Below are 18,136 nucleotides of genomic sequence, written 5' to 3'. Positions count from 1 at the left end.
CCTGTTTTCATTTGAAGTAACCCATTAGCCTTTAAATAATAATGACCTCATAGTAAAGGGCATGAATATTTATTATGCCTTACGCTCAATGCAGAGCCGTCACAGTATTTACCTACACGTAAAAACCATAAAGCAGCTGCATATAGACACACAGAAGTGAATTGCTCATTGCAATTTATGGTCCATGCTGCTGTACTGAATGGCTTTGCCTTATAGCAATAATGAGTAAACACTCCAAAAGACACATGCTTTGCAGAAGATGTTGCATATACCACATCACATCAAGGTGGTTTAAGTTATTTCAAGCATTAATGTTCTTATATTTCACTGTGTCCCCTGACAGATTTTAGAAAAAAATCCAAAATTATTTGCTTAGAATTTACCATAAACGGCACCATGTTTGCTTGTGTTGTTTTATAAAAAAAAGCTTCATCAGTATGGATGCAGAGCATCTATGAAAATCAGTTTTCATACCAAACAATCCCAATTGGATATGATTGTGAACTTTAATTACACCATTCTGATACACAATTACTCACTGATCTATACATTTCCATTGTAGCTCTGATTCCATGTTTTTTGTCCTGTTGGATGGGGAAGCTATGACACAATGTCAAGCCTTTTGCAGCCTCTAACAACTTTTCTTCCTGAGTTGCCCTATTGTGATTAGTTCCATCCATCTCCTCATTAACTTAAGCCAGCTGCCTTGTACCTTCTGAAATAAAAATTTCCCTTGCATACCCTTTATATATATTTGATCATTTGGATGTACTCTAACAGCACTTTCTGTTTACAACTGGTTTGCATTGCTAGTGGCTAAGATGCTAAAGCTCAAAAAGAATGGTGGGGTCATTACTCATTGATTAAGTAAACAATAAAAATGTAACTTAAACTTACAGTTGAAGTATCACAAGTATTTCTCAAATTGTAAAGCCCTGGTTTACAGCTGTGCCATAATAGGCTGCACAATATAAGGGAAATCGTTTGATTGGGTTGCTATTTTCCAACATAGCAACTACAATGTCAGTCGAAGTTAGTTAATATATTTCTGCCTTCTCTGTTTCTTATCAGTAACTACAAAGCTTCTAGCATTTTTCTTAAACTTCTGTACCATGAATATACTAATTAGATCTTATCATCAACTGTAAGGAGGCTCCATCCAGTATAATTATGTTATTATTTGCTTGCTAAGCATAAATCCAAGACATCTGGAATATAGAAATCATTGAAAACTGTTTTCTGGAAAGTTCTTTTGATATTAGAATTGCATTCATTGATATTGCACTAATTCTCTATCCGTGATTTATTGTGATGCCCCACTGCCAAATTATATAAATATTCAGGGGATAGATTTGGGATCTCAAAAAATTTTCCCATGAAACCCAAAATAACTGTGGCTACTTACTAAGGGAGGCCCCCTAAAAATCAGAGGCGGATAATCTAGGTCCAGAAATATAAAAGCCTGCATAGAGATTAGCTCCAACCATTTACATTTCAGGCTCCACAACACAAACTGGGGAATAAACCCCTGATTAAGAGAACTGGATAAGAAAAGCTATGCAGGGTTTTTACTTCTTGGACTTGGATTATCCACCTCCACTAAAAAGACATAGAATACTTATGAAAAAGAGTGAAAATCTTATGTACATATACCTATGTATATATGTATTTTTTTTATTGATTTATTGGTAATTCCCGTTCATTATCAAATAAACTCTTCAAAGTTTCTTTAAAGGGACAAAAATTGTTAATCCTATTTTTTGCTTGTTTTAGAATTGTTCAACACACCTGTAAAGTATCAAGTTTCTAGGGCTTGTAGTCGGGAACGTTTTGCCAAGAAATAATTTACAAAAAACAATCAGCACCTATGAAGACGACAGGTGGCACCCTGAATGTGCTAATTAGCGTTATATCTGAACCAAAGGAACCTGTGGAAAAGTTCACCTCATTATCATTTCCAAGCTGCAGCTGCAGTTTCTACTTTGTCCACTTGATGTCACAAACACTACAAGGACAGTAAAAGCCAGACAGCATGAAGTTAGTGGCATCTTTTAAGATGCTCTTTTAGATTGTTCTCAAAAAGCTGCATCTAAAATGGGAACGAACAGCATTAAGTGACACTGTTCAAGCTTTTACTAGATTGACGTGTTGTCATCAGTGGAAGAAGAGGCAGAGCTGCAGGGAGCCTTGTGGCAGGAAGCTACCGTTGACCTTATTTAGAGGAACCCCAGAGACTAGGTGGGAACCTGGGGAATAACATAGCCTCTGTCTCTTGTCATCCTTAATCACCTGCACCCTGAGCAAGGCAGAGTCAAGGCATTTTAACCCTGAGCTGATCTCATGGTGAAAATATTGTAAAAAAAAAATAAAAAAAAGAAAAAGCTACTTCAAGAGCTGCTTCTATTGTAATGAGCTGAAAGTAGGTGTGATGAAATGTATGCTTGGGCTGTAAAACTCTTTCATTTGCATAGGCACCTTTTGTGAATATCAATGCAGGCTCTTAATGAGAATGATGCAATTATAGTCAAAAGGGGAGAGGTGCTGGGTGTTTTATCCTCATTTCTCAAGGGTCCTATTTTAGGAATTTTTTTTTCTCCCCATTTTCACTTTGACTTGTTGACTGTCATGGTGCAACTGTAGGAAAAGAGATAATTCTGAGAAACGTTGAATATGTCAAATTAGTTCAACAGAGATACTAAAACTCTGTGAATTACTTCTATTTTACATCTTTTAAAATATCATAGCCAGCAATGATTCAAACTGATTTAAAATTCTAATATTTATTCTGTATCATAAATAAATATCCAAAACGTTTGGCAAACCTTTTCTTAAGACCATCCAATGCGATCCAGTGGCCCTATTGATGCCAGTTCTCACATAATTAAAATGTGTTAAAAATATGTGAGTGTTTTTTTTCTTTCAGCATTAATTAATCTGTTCTGTGAAGCAAACATATAGCTCCGCAAAGAGCAAGAAACACGCTAGACAGGTCAGAGAGAAAGTTACAAATTTACAAGCGGGCAAAAGTCTCAAACTTTTCATAGGAGATTCTGTAATCCAGACTTCTTGTTGTTCATTCAGCATCTATTCTTCCCAGAACAGCTGCATGCATAAAGCCATTTGTGTGAGAAAAAGACGGAAGTGTCAGAGAAGTGTCAAATTAGTAGGGAGGTAGGAGGTTCATGACTACATAAAAAAAAAAACATTTAGCAGAAAAACTAAAGCTACAGATCATCCTAAAACAAATGTCCTCTGTGCAGCATGGTGGTGGCAGCATTGAGCTGTGAGACTGCCTTCCCTCTGTAAGTGAAGAGGATGCTGGTCAAGTTTATAGGAAAATCAATGGAGTCAAATACACGATAATCCTGCAATGCAACACTTGATTTTTATTTATAACACCTAGAGAAAAATATGCATTTATTTTTTCTATGTACTTATTATATGCCAATCTTACACTTTGTATTCTATTTGAACGGTTGAATCCCCTGTTATGTGTCACACAAAATGTGTATTAAAAGTTACACCACTCTTCTACTTTTTAAGGAAATGCAACCCTGATGCAGAAATGTCCACTTAGCTGATCATACAGATGTGTACGTGTCAACAGTGGTTAACGGCTTCATATTCTTTTAGCAACATGAAGGCTTTTGGTGCTTAATGATTCATTTTTAAAGAATCATCTATTTCACCTCCAGAGAACAAGGTAATATATAGTGGTGTATTTTCCTGTTCTTTTTAAACAGAGATATAAGGCAATATCCTGGGAGGTAAAGAGAAAAATTCATCTTTGTGTATTTAGGTTAGTGACATCACAAGATGTATAGAAATTCAGCTGAGCAGCCGTGGTTATATGTTATGGTGAACTGAAAAAAATTCACAGATTTCAACATAGGTTATAAAATATTTATGTTTTAAGGATCAACCTTATGTGCTTAACAAGAGATTGACCCCAATGACACTACTGCAGATGGTGAAACTAAAGCAAATAGTGACATTAAATAAAGTGGTCTGGTTGGTTTTTGTGCAATGGCTGAACAGTTGGTAGAGGAGCTGCTTTGCAGCAAGAAAGTTCTGAGTTTGAATACCTGTCTTTTTGCATGCAGTTGCTTGTTCTCCCCCATGTATTTTCTCTAAATTCACCATTGGTATTAGATTTATGAAAACTGTTAAACATCTAAACTCATTCTACTTTTCTATATTTGACTGCCAGGGGTTAATATTGCATTTCTGCTTCTTCCCTTTGCTTTGACTAGAAATATTCTGATCAAGTTAGGTTCATAACCGTTAAATGCTTGGTTGCTAAATTATGGAAAAATCATAAAATGCTTGAAAAGAGACTATATAGTTTTCATATCTTTTCTGGTCCTCATAAAGTACATTCATATGATTTGGCAGCGATGTCCTATTTTATTGAGGTCTATTAGTTTTTGTATAGGTCAAATGTCTTCTTGCAGCCATTCTGAATGAAAGTAAAAAAAAGTGGAAGAAATTGAATTTATTATTGTGAAAAAAGAGAAATCATCTAATATAAAAAGGAATGTACTGAAAAGATTTTATTTGCCTTTCGTTTTTTTCATGTCACCATTTACATTTCAGCTTGCAGGGTCATTTTTGAGAGAGTAGATTTGATCAAATAAGAGTTTCCATTAAAATATCAAAACAAAGAACTACAGACCATGGCATGTTGTTCTGTAGGTGACTAACTGAAGTAGATTTAAATGATTTTTTTGCAAAGACTAGAAAGTCTAGTAAGTTGCAAAGTAAAAATATATATTTTTTCAGAATTGTTGGCTCTAGCTTTAATGTAGTCACAGAAAAAGACAAATCATATGGACAAAATACATAAAAAGACATTGCCAAGAAAGCCTTTTAGTTTGATTGTGAGCTGAAACACCACTGGCCTTCTGTAACAACCAATAACTTTATTATTATATTATTATTATATATATATATATATATTTGTAATCTTTATATCCTTGACCTGTTGATACGTGCGTCTAAAAGATATTTAACATCTGTAATATACAGTATGTGAGATAAAAGAATCATGTAGCTGCCCACTCCTGTATATTTTCCACTCTCCTGACAACATTGTGCAATAAGTTACAGGAAATTAACTCTTCCAATCTCTTTGCTAACATCATATCCCGGAACAGAAGCAGTCACTGTTGATATGACACTGTGCTTCTGTTTAGTGCTAATACCACCTGTGTAACTCTGTTACTATTGACCTGTATGCACCTGCCTCTGAATGCTGTCCAGCATCTAGATCATCATTGAAATTACAGGTGGATTACTCCTCTCAGCCTCTTTTTACCCTGGTTATTGTGTGTGCCACTTGTGCCATATGCTTCTTGTAACAGCGTGAGATAAGATACAGAGAACAACAACTCTCTAATAAACCTCACAGGCCATGCCTTTGAGTGCAATACAACATGCTGACAGTTAGAGGTGCTGTTTTTCACACTGTAGTGACCACATTAACAGGCAACACACAGCCACTGGTTTTTAAAAGCACTTACTGGCCTTGAGCCCATGTATCATAGTAGAGGGCTTAACATTATGCCCTTTGAAAGCTGTGGGAGTTTTTTATTCTTTTTTTTTTTTTGTGAAAATGGACCATCTTCACTTTGCTTTGTCTTTCTTCCAAATCTGATTCAAATTGTTTCCATTCTCATCTGTTTATTTCTTTAAAAATGGTTCTTCTGCCTAAGTGTCATCTTAAAGTGATATTTCACCTTCCTACGTCCTCTCTGCCTCACTGAGTGCCCTCCAAAGCTAATTTCTTTTTTACAAAGAAGTTGTTTTCTGGGGAAAACCTATTATTTGGATCTGTCTTCCTCCCTCTTACCAAAGCATTCTTTTTTAACATTGTTGTTTTATATTTTCCTGTGAGGATTTAAATATGTTTCTATGCAGGAAAGCCATAGTTTTAAAAACTGAAAGCTTTTTTACCTCCTTGGCTACAAACAAAGACACAGGGTATTAAACATCTCTTCCTAAAGAGTGTCAGCTTACTATTATACCTTTGTACGACCAGGTAAAGCTGCTTTTGAGACAGGGGAATATATGGATGATGGGTTGGGAGAGAAACAATTGAGTTTTCTCAGCTGTCAAACTGTCTAATGTCTACAGAGCAGGGCTGATGATTTAAAAGATTTACATGTCAGTTTCTAAGACAGTGAAAATCTCAGGATTTTACTTCTTTATTAAATATAGATCTTATGGTGTTTTAGTTTCCTGGAAGCACTGGGAGCTCCACTCACCATGTTAAATGGTTCTTCCATAGTGCATTTAGTAATAATAGTATTGCTCTTGAAACATGACTCAAATATAGAAGAAAATAGCGGCCAGGTTTGGCACAAAATGGTCAAGCTCGAATTCATTCTAATAATCGGCCAAAATTGGGGTTTTCTTTCAGATTTTCTGCGTTTTCTTTGGTAAATCTTAGTAAAATAAAACAGATATTATACTCATTTTTGTAAGAGCTTTTTTTCATTAACTGAACCCCCCTATTCCCGTCCCTTTAATTTTGTCCATCACTACTCTGCATACAAAGGAGTTGTTCCATTGAGTCATTTTGTGCTGTGGGAAATAGAGATTTCATCCAGCTCTTTATTAGTCATGTTATTTTCTTTTAATTTGAAGAAAGCATTCATCTCCAATTGCGTATCTTTATGGTAATCTAGTTTCTTCACTCTCCATTTTACTCAACGGGAATAATAATACAGTTTTTTTTTATCTTTTTGTACCACATATGTTTCTGTACTATTTTACTATAATCGAGGGTGCTGTAAAGACATAGGGTTTCATTTCCTTTTAATGCACTGAGATGCTGATGCAAACATTTCAAGAGTTCTTCTTCTTTTAAAAATGTGTATTTACATTAATGTTATTTTGCAAACTATCCTTACAAGATGAAAAATAAAACAAAAACTTTACTTCACTTTAAATAAATAGGGTCTTCCATTACTGCAGCTGCTGTAGGCCACACGTGCTGTCCATGGTGCTGAACCTGCAGGAACTTGGCAAACAACTCTGGATTGCTAATTGCTGACATGTTTTATAAAACAGTGTACCATTACTTTTTGTTTTAAGTATTTTAGCTCATTTAAGATTACACAGAATTTAAATATTTATTTTCCCCCCTAATCATTACATATTCAGAATTTCTATCTTCAATTCTCCTGAAATACCTTTTCCTGCTCTTTAGCTTCTATTGTCGCCCAGAAGTGGTGGTGTCACATGCAGCCCTGTATGGATGGAGAGGAGTGCAAAGTCCTACCTGACCTGACTGGTTGGTCATGCAGCACTGGCAACAAAGTAAAAACCACCAAGGTAAGAAAAAAACATAAGACCATGTGTAAGAATTGGTTTGGTTATGCCATGAATAACTATTAATTAATGCATAGTTCAGATATTAAAACAGTTATTCCCCTCAATCAAAACTATCAAGTTGGGTGAAGTACTTAATTAAGAAATAACAGAAAACAGCTCTTAGTCTCTGTCAGTTATTGTTTTATGAATACCTCCCTATAGAGGTCTGCTACTATAGAACAATGAATGACGGGCTGGACTTCAGCACTAAATATGTCTACCAAAGAAACACAAACAACTCTTCAAAAGAAGATAATTGATCGACAATTTTTTTTATTTCCAGTTAAAATATATAAGTCAAAAAACTCTTTAAGCCTTTTAAATTTTACTTACCGGTAATTAAAATAAAGGCATAAGAAATCTAATAAATTGTAGGAACAACGTTAAAGAGGATTAAATAAGAACAAAATACAACCATTATTCAATAAATGGTGCTGTGATATCAAAGTTTAGTATGGATATGTATGTTTAAGAACCAAGGTTTATTTTCAGGAATTTGTAATGAGGCCAAATAAACTCTGAGAGCTAAAAGATAACAGCTGCAAGGAAATAATACAAGCCATTTACAATATAAAGTAGAAGGAGAAATTTAACACTATTCTAATAAAATAACGTTTCAAATATATTTCATAATATTTTAGACAATTAATAGTTAATTTTGTGTTAAACAGAACTTATTATATTTTTTGCATTAATGGACTACTAAGAAGGCAGCAAAAAAAAAAAAAAAAAAACTAATATGAAGAATGAAGGACAGGTATGATTAAAATCCATGAAATTAGTCTCAGTTTTAAAGTACAACAAGAAACATATTTAGTAACATCAGGCATCAGTGGACTGTGAACACTGAAGGAATTAAAGTAATTGTGGAGGATTTTCGCAAATTTTTTAAAACACCCTTTAAAAGATCCGCCCTCTCCACTTCTTATCACCAGATTGATTGACAATTTGGAGGACCACCTATTTAGATGATCCACCTGAAAATAAAAGATTGTCCTCTATACCTTTAAGCAACACAAAGTGAAACGCAACAAAAAGACAATAAAAACAAACAGTGTTTAGATTATTTTATAATTTTTTTTGTCCAGACTTACCCTCTAAATGTTAACTATATTGATAAAGAGTAGAGCAAGTTATGGTCTGATAACCAGAGGGGAAGGAGAAATTGCTCTCAGTCTATAGTGGCTGGGGAGACAATCTGGTTGGATTGCTAAAAGTGTCAGACATGTAGAGATAAAGCCTCAAATGCTTCAGGGCACTTAATGGAAAACTACTTTGTGATTAAAAACAACCCAAATTTTCTTGAAGAATCTTTGGCTTAGATTCATTTCTGCAGGAGCTCTGACAGTTTGTTTCAGGTAGCTATCTCATGCCCAGACAGACTCTCTGTGCACGGTTCCATTCGAGTTTTTCATACATGACTAGGCCCACCAACTTAAAGCCATTGCCAAAAGTTGTGAAACAATATTTACTGCTTTTGCAATTTGAATGGTTCTGGTTGGCTTTGAATATTGATTATATAAAATGGAAAATAATAAAATGTAAATAAAATAAAATGTACCCCCTAATCTTTTTGGAATTGATAATAAATTTATGATTGTTTCTTCAAGGTAAAATAATTTCAGCCCTCTTTAAAATAGAGAGTTTACTTTAAAAGGGGATTTTCCTTCATTTACTAACTGTGGTGACCTGCATAAAAACCTTTGGTTTCATTATCACACACTGCAGTACAACTACAAAGAAAAGGAGACCACTGCTACCATCTTTACACCCTGATTAAACTTTTATAAAAGGATCTTTAAGGGAAAAAGTTAGGCAGTTGTGTAGAAAACTCTGGGGCACCCAAGTGACACTGTTGTATTTAAAAAGAACTTAACAAAAAGATCGGGTTGATATTGTTGCAGAGCATGCAGAAACTGTGGGAGAATTCCTGTGTTAATAAAAGCACAGCCCTTAGGACACCTATCTGATGGCAGAAGTGCAACAAAGAAGCCACTCCTCTCCAGGAAAATGATAAAAGCCACATCAACACCCTGCAGGAAGTACCAGGATTAACCTGTAGAGCAGTGGCTCCAAACCTTTTTAAACTTGAGTACCATCTTGGCCATTTTTTCTTTTTCATGAGTAAGTCAGTTCCCAACCAATCAGTCAAACGTGATAATGAGTTACCAAAAGTAGAATAAAAAAACATCTGATTATATAAATGAAAAATATTTATTAAATTTGCTTAACTTCAACATTTCATTTTTAGAGATTTTCTTCTTTTCAATAAAATCAAACAATAACATAAATATGTTTCCCGGAAATCAAATAGGAACTGAAATAAACAGATAATACAAATCTACCTTTTTTTTTTAACAAGAACTGGAACTCCTCTGAAGAAGTAGCTTTATACCATTTGAGTGAGGCATTTTTTATTTAGTCACATGCAGGCATACAGTATGAGAAGCCTCCAATTGTAGCTTTTTTCATTACTGTATGTTCTGACTTCAATTCAGACAGCTTTCATTTGTAAAAAGTCTCTATTTTACCAGGTCTTTTACCAGCAGGTTTTGGTGTTCTGGTGCCACCATAAATGGGCTAGCTTCCCTGCAAAAGACACACTGGGGCTTCAGCGGGTTTGCAGAAGTAGAAGTGAATCCATAAAGAATAATCTTTCCTCTGCAACCAAAGTTTAGATTTTGTCTATTTTTTCTTTTCTTGAACACCAACGAATTATCTCCTGAATCCCAAGCAGCATGACGTTTTAGCCATTTATTCATGACTGCAGCTGCTTTGGTGCATTCTTCTTTTATGACCTTTGTTTGCGCACCTGTCTTCCTGCTTATGCTTGCAGAGTAGAGTAGTGGGTCCAGTTTGACAAGCAGGTTTTTTGAAAACTCAAAGTTTTCAAACTCTTATTAAGTCTTGAACATTTTAAATCTTTTAAATCTGAAATCAGGGAAACTTCAACTAGATTGTCTTCAATAAAATCAGTGTCCTCTGTCTCTGCCCTCTTTTTCTTTTTCTTTCCGGATTTAATCTGCAGAGTTCTGTTATAGTTTTGTGTGAACAATAAGAGAAACTATTTACATAGGTGGGTTGTTAAAAACACAATATTAGCACTTTGTTTTGACGAGGATCCAATTAAAACATGAGTGGCATTAATCACAGAGAATTTAATATAGACAGAGTTCTTGCACCGTGTATAGATGCCCTTTATATTAAGAAAGTTCTTTATGAGTGCTACCATTTCACCTCACCATCCATCACATATTTCCGTGACTTTATCCGTCCTCACATTAGCAACATTGACTAACAGGTATTAACTTGATAACTTGATATCGGTGAGAGCACATTGATGTGTGATAACAGCATTATAATGTGTAGAAATAAATTTCAGATCTCCATATTGCTACTCTCACCGGTTATTATTTGTATTATTTTGATGAGACAGAAAGGCATTTTACATATCATAAAAACATACAAGTGGCTGTTTTGATAATGAAAATGTGTAAATATTTCTAGATACATGGAATGTAATTCTTGCTAGTACAATTTTGAATGGTAAATGGCCTGAATTTATATAGAGCTTTTACAAGCCAGGAGACTTGGCCGACCAAAGCGCTTTGCACTACATTCAGGCGTTCACTCACACACTGATGGTGGCAAGCTATTATTTAGCCACAGCTGCTCTGGGGCTCACTGACAGAAGCGAGGCTGTGGTACACTGGTGCCACTGGGCCCTCTGACCACCCTAAGAAGGCAATGATGGTGAAGTGTCTTGCCCAAGATCACAGCGACACTGACAACCCTCCGTTTGGGTTGCAGGGCAACCTCCTGCATTCAACTTCACTGTCGGATTTTTGTTTTTTTCACTTTCTGGAATTAAACTCATCAAGGAATATAATTTTGTCTAGAAAGAATCCTATTTTAATTATCTACAAATTGAACAAGATAACAGTGCTTTTTAAATATGCTAAAACTGCTTGCCATTACAGACTTTGTATAAACTCAAGCAGCAATCTCCTCTAAGCCATGTGCAGGACCAACCATTGCTCTTGACGCTCATTTTAGATAATTGCTGACAGCTGCAGATTGAGAATGCCCAATAAGAGTTGTAGCTCTGGAAAAGCCCTGACCCAATCATTTGTCCATCACGATTTGGGTTCCTGTCAAACTTTCAACAACATATTGCCTGCCCATCTTTCTTTCTTCTAAAATATTAACAATGAGCATTTAATGTACACTTGTTTTCTTATATTTAACACAAACTCACAGGTTCCATGTTGAACAGTGATATTTATTTAGCTGTTTGTAGCTTAGAGGTTACACTTGGTCTGTGTACTTGGTGTGTACACTACATGAACATACTGACACACTGTTAGCATGCTCTAATGTTCTGCTCATCAAACTTGGAATAAACACACATGAACAAATACAAAAATATTATAAAAGGATCTAACTGTTTTCATATGAAACAGAAACGTGATTTTTATTAGCTGGTTAATTAGTCAGGCTATCTACTGAGGGAGTCAGTGTGCAGACAGTTACTTACGATACCAACAACCACAACCTTTATCAGTGTCCAACTGGAACTGATCGACTGCCCCGTCAACCTCCAAGCCTTCACTAACCTTTAATGCAGATCAAACTAACATTGAGCTTTAATTCAGTCCATTTATTCATTTAAATCCAATTATCTTATCAGGGGAAATACATCTTTAGCTTCATTTCCCCTTCAGTGTTCTCACTTAAAAAGGCAGCAGTGAAACTGGTCTCACAAAGGAGGGAAGAATATTCTAGATATAATATAAACAAATGTTTGACTTGTCACAGCCATAATTTAATCAGCCTTTTAAAAAAAGTTAATAAACTACAAAGACGATACAGAGAATAACATAATGCTCATCCCTTAGTGAGCATTATGTTATATTATAACTCTAAGTGTAATTCATTCAACCCATATATAATGCAGAGTAAACAAATCCCATTCATATGAGGTAAATTAATATAAATAAGAGTCCTTCATGGCCCTTTGTAAGTAGTTGAAGTGTGAAAGTTAATTTGAAGCTGTAGTAGATGTGTGTGCATGTATGTGTGTTGTGGGACTGAGTAAGGGCTTTATTTAAAGGTAAAATATAAAAAGAGAAACAGTTGGAGGGAAAAGGCGGCACAGGCACTGAGAGTGTAATTGCTCAAGAGATGGCACCGCAGCCCAACATCTGTCCTATTCATTAGAATGCATTATGGCAGGAGCCTTTCATAGAGGCTGTACAATTAAGAGTCATAATTAAATTGGTGAGCAGGGTAGACTGAGAAACCAACGCTCTTCTGAGCTCAGTCATTGGCAGCTCAATTAATGAGCATGAGTCTAACACCAACTCTGGGAGTGATAGGTGCAATTATCCTCATCCTGTTGCATGTTGCCTTTTCATTTTATCCCTATTTTTTTCCCTCTGATTTGTACGCTGTAGCCCGACTAGCTGGTCAGCTGACTGCAATAATTGTGCATTTGTAAAAAGCTTTGGGACCAGGGAGCAGTTACTTGGAGACTTAGTAGCAGATGTCAAGGAAAATAGTTACAACAACACATTGCTTCCCTGGCAACTGTTCATGCAGTCACACTGTGGTTTTCCTCTTTACATGGCTATTCATTTTCTACCCGTGACCCCTTTCCAGCACCTCAACATCTTATTTGATGATCTGTATCTGTCCATCTCCGTTTCGCTCCCACACAGCGTTGGTGTGCTGCAGAAAGATTCATAGGCTGCCTCACAAGGGCAGTATTGTATGGTTCAACAAGAAAGACCAAAGTTGGTTCTCACATATAATGTTGCCTACATCGAATATTACAGTCCAACTTTTATAGCATTTTCGGGATTGGAAAATGAGAACCAGAGTTCCTAATTCATCAGCGTGTCAGTTAATTTTAAATGCACAAGGGATTAGATTTGGAGAGGAAAAGGTCTTTACGTCTCCAAATATATGGCTCCAGCCTACTGCCTGACTGCAAATAAGCCATTACAACTCCAAAACATGGAGAATTTAGCTTTAGTCAGAAGGATGTTTCAGCAGATTCAGAGATAAAAATTCGAAAGTCGAAAATCCTGCAAGGACCTCTGATCCTCTCACTCAAAAAGATGCATTGTCCTCTCAGTAAAGAGTGTGAAGATATATATCATCATACAACAACCCACAAAAGTATTCATACCCTTTAAACCATATCAGCTTTAGTCATATAACAAACATTACTTCAAAAGTTTTAATTAGGATTTTATGTAATTGACCAATACAAAGCAGTGTTTTGTAGGAATGCGAAAAAATCCCAAACTACATACACATATAAAGGTTTTGAAGCTTTAGTCTGTATATATTCAGCCCACTTTTCCTCTGATAATATTGGTTAAAATCAAACCAACAACCTTAAGAATTCATATAACAAAACAGGATAAGCTCCCTCCAACTTTTCTGAACACCTTTTAGCACTACACAGCAGAGTGCATCTTGACCTATGGGTGAGTTGTGTGTTTTTCCAGGCACACTTTATTTAAGACGAAAAAAACTATAGAGGGCCATTAAGAATGACAAGTGGATCATTGGCTTAGAGGAGATCTACCCAAATCTCTTTCAAAAAGATCCAGGATGACCCTGCCCACGCCAGACAGTCCCTTATTGACGGCCTTCCCTCGGGCTGACTGGAACTAATCCTGAGAGTCCACACCACCAGACTTGAATAAACAACATATTGTTGTATCGTAAATGACCGAAATCCTGGACCTAAATATCATTGGGAACCTGTGTGATGAAAATAGACTTAATTATTTAGCATATTATGTGCACTTTTTTTTTTTTTTTTAAGTGGAGAGGGCGGGTCTTTTCAAAAATTGGGGAAAATCCTCCACTAAACCTATGGCTAAGGTTTGTGTTTGAAATGTGAAAACATGAAAAAAGGTTCAGGAAGTATTCATATTTTTCCATTTCCTTGTTGGTTTATATTACACAAACTCTTGCTCTCTCTTTCTCTGTGTCTCTTCTTTTTTTTTTTAGGTTACACGATAGCGAGAGAGCCACTGAGGCAAAGAGAAACCTGAAGCGCTTAATGTGGAGACAGCGGATGACTCACACATATTCACAGCCTGATGGGGAATATCGAGGAAAGGACTACTGTCGGGATATCTGTCACAAAACAAATGGATAAAAAGTTCTCATCAAAACAATGTGGATCCAGAAAATTTACCAAACTGCATATTGAAGCTAAAAGACTGCAGTCAGGGTCACTCAAGTGTGACAGTTATTCTGTACCATGGACAATGTGGAATGTTACACATTGGTTGATCTCTAACACCAATGTAGCATTTGAAACTCTACTTCAGCAAAGCATTTTGGGCTCCTGTGTGGGAAGAGAAGTCAAGGATTTACTGACAAAGTTGTCAAACTCTTAAAACTTCTTCTGGAAACAGCGGAAACAATGAAAGACATAAAAGCTCATAGCAAATTAGCTGCAGAATGCTCTTGTGGGTCATGTCACCACCGCTTGCACGGTTTTGCAGGATTCATTTTGCAGGTCTAATTAGGGGAATTGCAGTAGAATCATAACAAAATATTAAAAATTCATGTAGGATATTTGCAGCTGTCGAAAAACCGTTTGGGGATGTTTTATTGCTCAGTACATGGCACATCTTTTGTTGTGGATCCCAAATGAAACTGAAGGTGAGCATTTTAATAAACTGAGAATTGCAGTACTGTAGATAAATATGCATATCGTAAACCATCAACTGATCAAGTTTTTTGTGAAAAATAGCTCAAAATCAAGCAGCTTTACTTACTTGAACCCTCGCAAAATATGAACTAGAAAACTGTGTCTTATTTATAAGTTGATTTTTATTTTGCCTGCAGACATTGATTATCTCATCCTTCAGAGTTTTGATTCCTTACTTCCTATTTTAATTCTGTTTTTAAGGATGCTCATAAACGTTTAAACAAAGAGAAGGTTTTGTTTTTATGGTATTCTTACGACTAATGAATCATCTTTTTCTAGTTACACTGCCTTGTGAACGCCTTGAACATTGTTACTTTTTGTCACACTTAAACCTCAAGCTTTTGTTTATGTTTGTTTGATTGTATGTAATATTCCAACACAAAATACTTTGGAATACTTCAGAAAAAAGTATGACATTCATTCAAGTCAATTTGCAAGTCAAAATGTAAAAGGTGTGGCAGACAGCTGTATGTTAATCCCCTGAATCAATGCATTTTACCACCAGCTTTCACTTGTTTTAAAGCTGTAAAATATTTTTTTTTCCCCCCATACGTCACATATACAAATATTTTTTTTATGAGCTGGCAGGGATTCTCAAATAGAGTTAGCTCTGGACTTTGACTGGGGCCTTCTAACATATCAATATCTTATAAACTAGAATGATCTGGCTGTATGTTTAAGGTTATTTTGTTCATGATACATGAGAATATGCTTTCTTCCACATCGGCCTCTAACTCCAGCTAATCCTCGAACTACTATACACTTCTATATCTCTGCTGAGGACGGGCCTCTCCACAGTATCATGATGTGCCTGCCATGTTTTATTATGGGGATGGTATGTTTGCTGCAGTGTGAAGTGTCAGTTTTCCATATAACATGAGGTTATGCATGTGTGCAAAAAAGGACCATTGTTGGTCTTTTCTGACCACTCCTTTTCAAACAGATACATCTTTTTATTCTCTGAGGTGTCAGTCATGTCCTCTTTATTATACTTTTTATGTTAAACTTAAGCAGCACTGATCTTCATGTCACGATAAAGACCAGATTTAGGAATTGCACAACTGATAAATGTTATATCAATAAATCATTCTATTTGAGCTTAGGATCTAAGCAGCTCCTCCAGAGATAACAATTTTAAACTTCTCCGCAGCTTTCTCCCTGACATTTTTACGTAGTTCCTTGGTGTTTATTTCGTTTTTTATTCACAAATGAATTCACAGAACAACTGGATTTAAAACACCATCAAACATCAAACACTTTCAGATTTTTGTCTACTGAAAAACTTGATACCAATATATCAATTTCACCCTACTTTATCCATCACACAAAATGATTATAGTATAAAATCAAGTAAAACAATTGTAATAAAAAGCAAAAAAAAAAAAAAAGAGTTACAGTATAGGGTTTTTAATTATTTTGCAGGGCACCATATGTTTTCATTTACTCTCCTCAGTCTGTGTCATTCGTTTTTAACAAAGCCCACAACATCTTAAATAACGATGATGATCTATCTATAGTTTGTTCTACAGTTTGAGAAAAAATTCAAACTTTTTAAATTTGGAAGGATTTTGTTGCTTTTGATTCATCAGCATTTCCAATTGATTGAACCCCCAACCATCATACTATTCTGTCCTCTCTGTCCGTCTCTGTCCCTCTGTGATGCTCCTCTCGTCTGAGACACTTGCACAGTGATAGCTCTGTTAAAAAAATGTTGTTCCATAAACTCTATCAGTTTTCTTGTTTAAGCAAAGATGTTGTTTTTTTTTTTTGGTGTCATGCTTTTTTAAATTACGTTTTCTCTCCTGAACATCCATCCAAATCTTTTTCTCACGGTATGAAGTATGCCTCTCTGATATGTGAATGTGTTAGGTCAGCATGCCCAAGGTTAGCCTTCTGGGTCCAGCTCCTCTGTGGCTAAGAGCCTCCGCTTTTCAGACACGCTGCCTTATGAGCTATGATAAATGTTTGGGAGCCGAGCCGCTGACTCTCCAGCCTCAGTGCTGAGCTCTGAGGCAGAGGGAGTCCGGGGACGGCAGGACTAGCAGTGGCAGGCGGTTCTACTCGCTCATTACTGAGAGGCCTGGATAGCGCTGGTCATCTCCTGGGAACACTGACATAGAGTATTTTTAGGCTTATGGTGCAGTGTTGCTGTTAGGCCAGTCACACCACACTGCCCTCTTTCTTTGAGCACTGTCTTAGCAACAATACTCTTTTTTTCAGAACGGGATTCTGCAGTAGCATTCAGATACAGGTAAAAAAAAATGCATTATATATATATAAAAAGTAAAACAACAACTTTGCTCACCTACTTAAAAAAAACAACAGGTCCATCTCAGTATATTAAAATGTGATATTTGTCTACTTATTCACTTTACAAAGTGAACCCCATTTATTCATTGCACATTTGCAATTTTTTCTTTACAATTAGATTCTGTTGACTTTTTAGAGTTTTATGTAATACTTAATAAAAATGCAAAATTCAGATTCACAGAAAAGTGGACTATCTCATAAGACCAATACATTTGTATTCATAGCAGAAATGTTGGCAAACTGAAAACTACTCATGTAGATGTAAATACTAGATTGGGACTTCTTGTCTAGAGATGAGAATCAGATCCATTAATTTTGGGTCCATGGTTCTCACAGGAACAAGGTGGCTTGTCCCCTTCAGGTTGGAGGAGAGTTCCTTCCTCGAGTCTGGGAGTTCAAGTATCTTGGGGTCCTGTTTACGAGTGGGGGGAGAATGGAGTAGGAGATCGATAGATGGATCAATGCAGCTGCAACTATAATGCAGACGCTGCATTGTTCAGTTGTGGTAAAGAGAGCTGAGCGAAAAGGCAAAGCTCTTGAGTTACTATTCAGTCTATGTTCTTACCCTCCCCTATGGTCATGAAAACTGGACCATGACTGAAAGAATGAGATTGCGGGTACAAGCAGCCCAAATCAGCTTTCTCTGCAGCATGACTGGGCAATGCCTTGGTGATGGGGTGGGGTGCTTGGTCATTAGAGAGAAGCTTA

The 18,136-nt window shown here is 36.1% G+C and overlaps 1 protein-coding gene across 2 annotated transcripts in view; it reads left to right on the top strand.

Annotated features, from left to right (window-relative positions):
- LOC107091500 (protein FAM19A4-like) overlaps positions 1–16,469 on the top strand; it is a 51,873-nt gene extending 35,404 nt beyond the window's left edge. For both annotated transcript variants that reach the window (XM_015385455.1, XM_015385454.1), the window contains exons 5-6: positions 7,214–7,338; positions 14,407–16,469. In XM_015385455.1, coding sequence (XP_015240941.1) covers positions 7,214–7,338; positions 14,407–14,418 — 137 coding nt within the window. In that variant the 3' untranslated portion in view covers positions 14,419–16,469. The remainder of the gene's footprint in view (positions 1–7,213; positions 7,339–14,406) is intronic.
- The last annotated feature ends 1,667 nt before the right edge of the window (positions 16,470–18,136 follow it).

Source organism: Cyprinodon variegatus, unplaced genomic scaffold, assembly GCF_000732505.1.
Source record: "Cyprinodon variegatus isolate N-32 unplaced genomic scaffold, C_variegatus-1.0 Scaffold340, whole genome shotgun sequence".
Classification (NCBI taxonomy): domain Eukaryota; kingdom Metazoa; phylum Chordata; class Actinopteri; order Cyprinodontiformes; family Cyprinodontidae; genus Cyprinodon; species Cyprinodon variegatus.
Note: the sequence above shows the minus strand (reverse complement) of the source record. Positions and strands in the feature narration are given on the sequence as shown.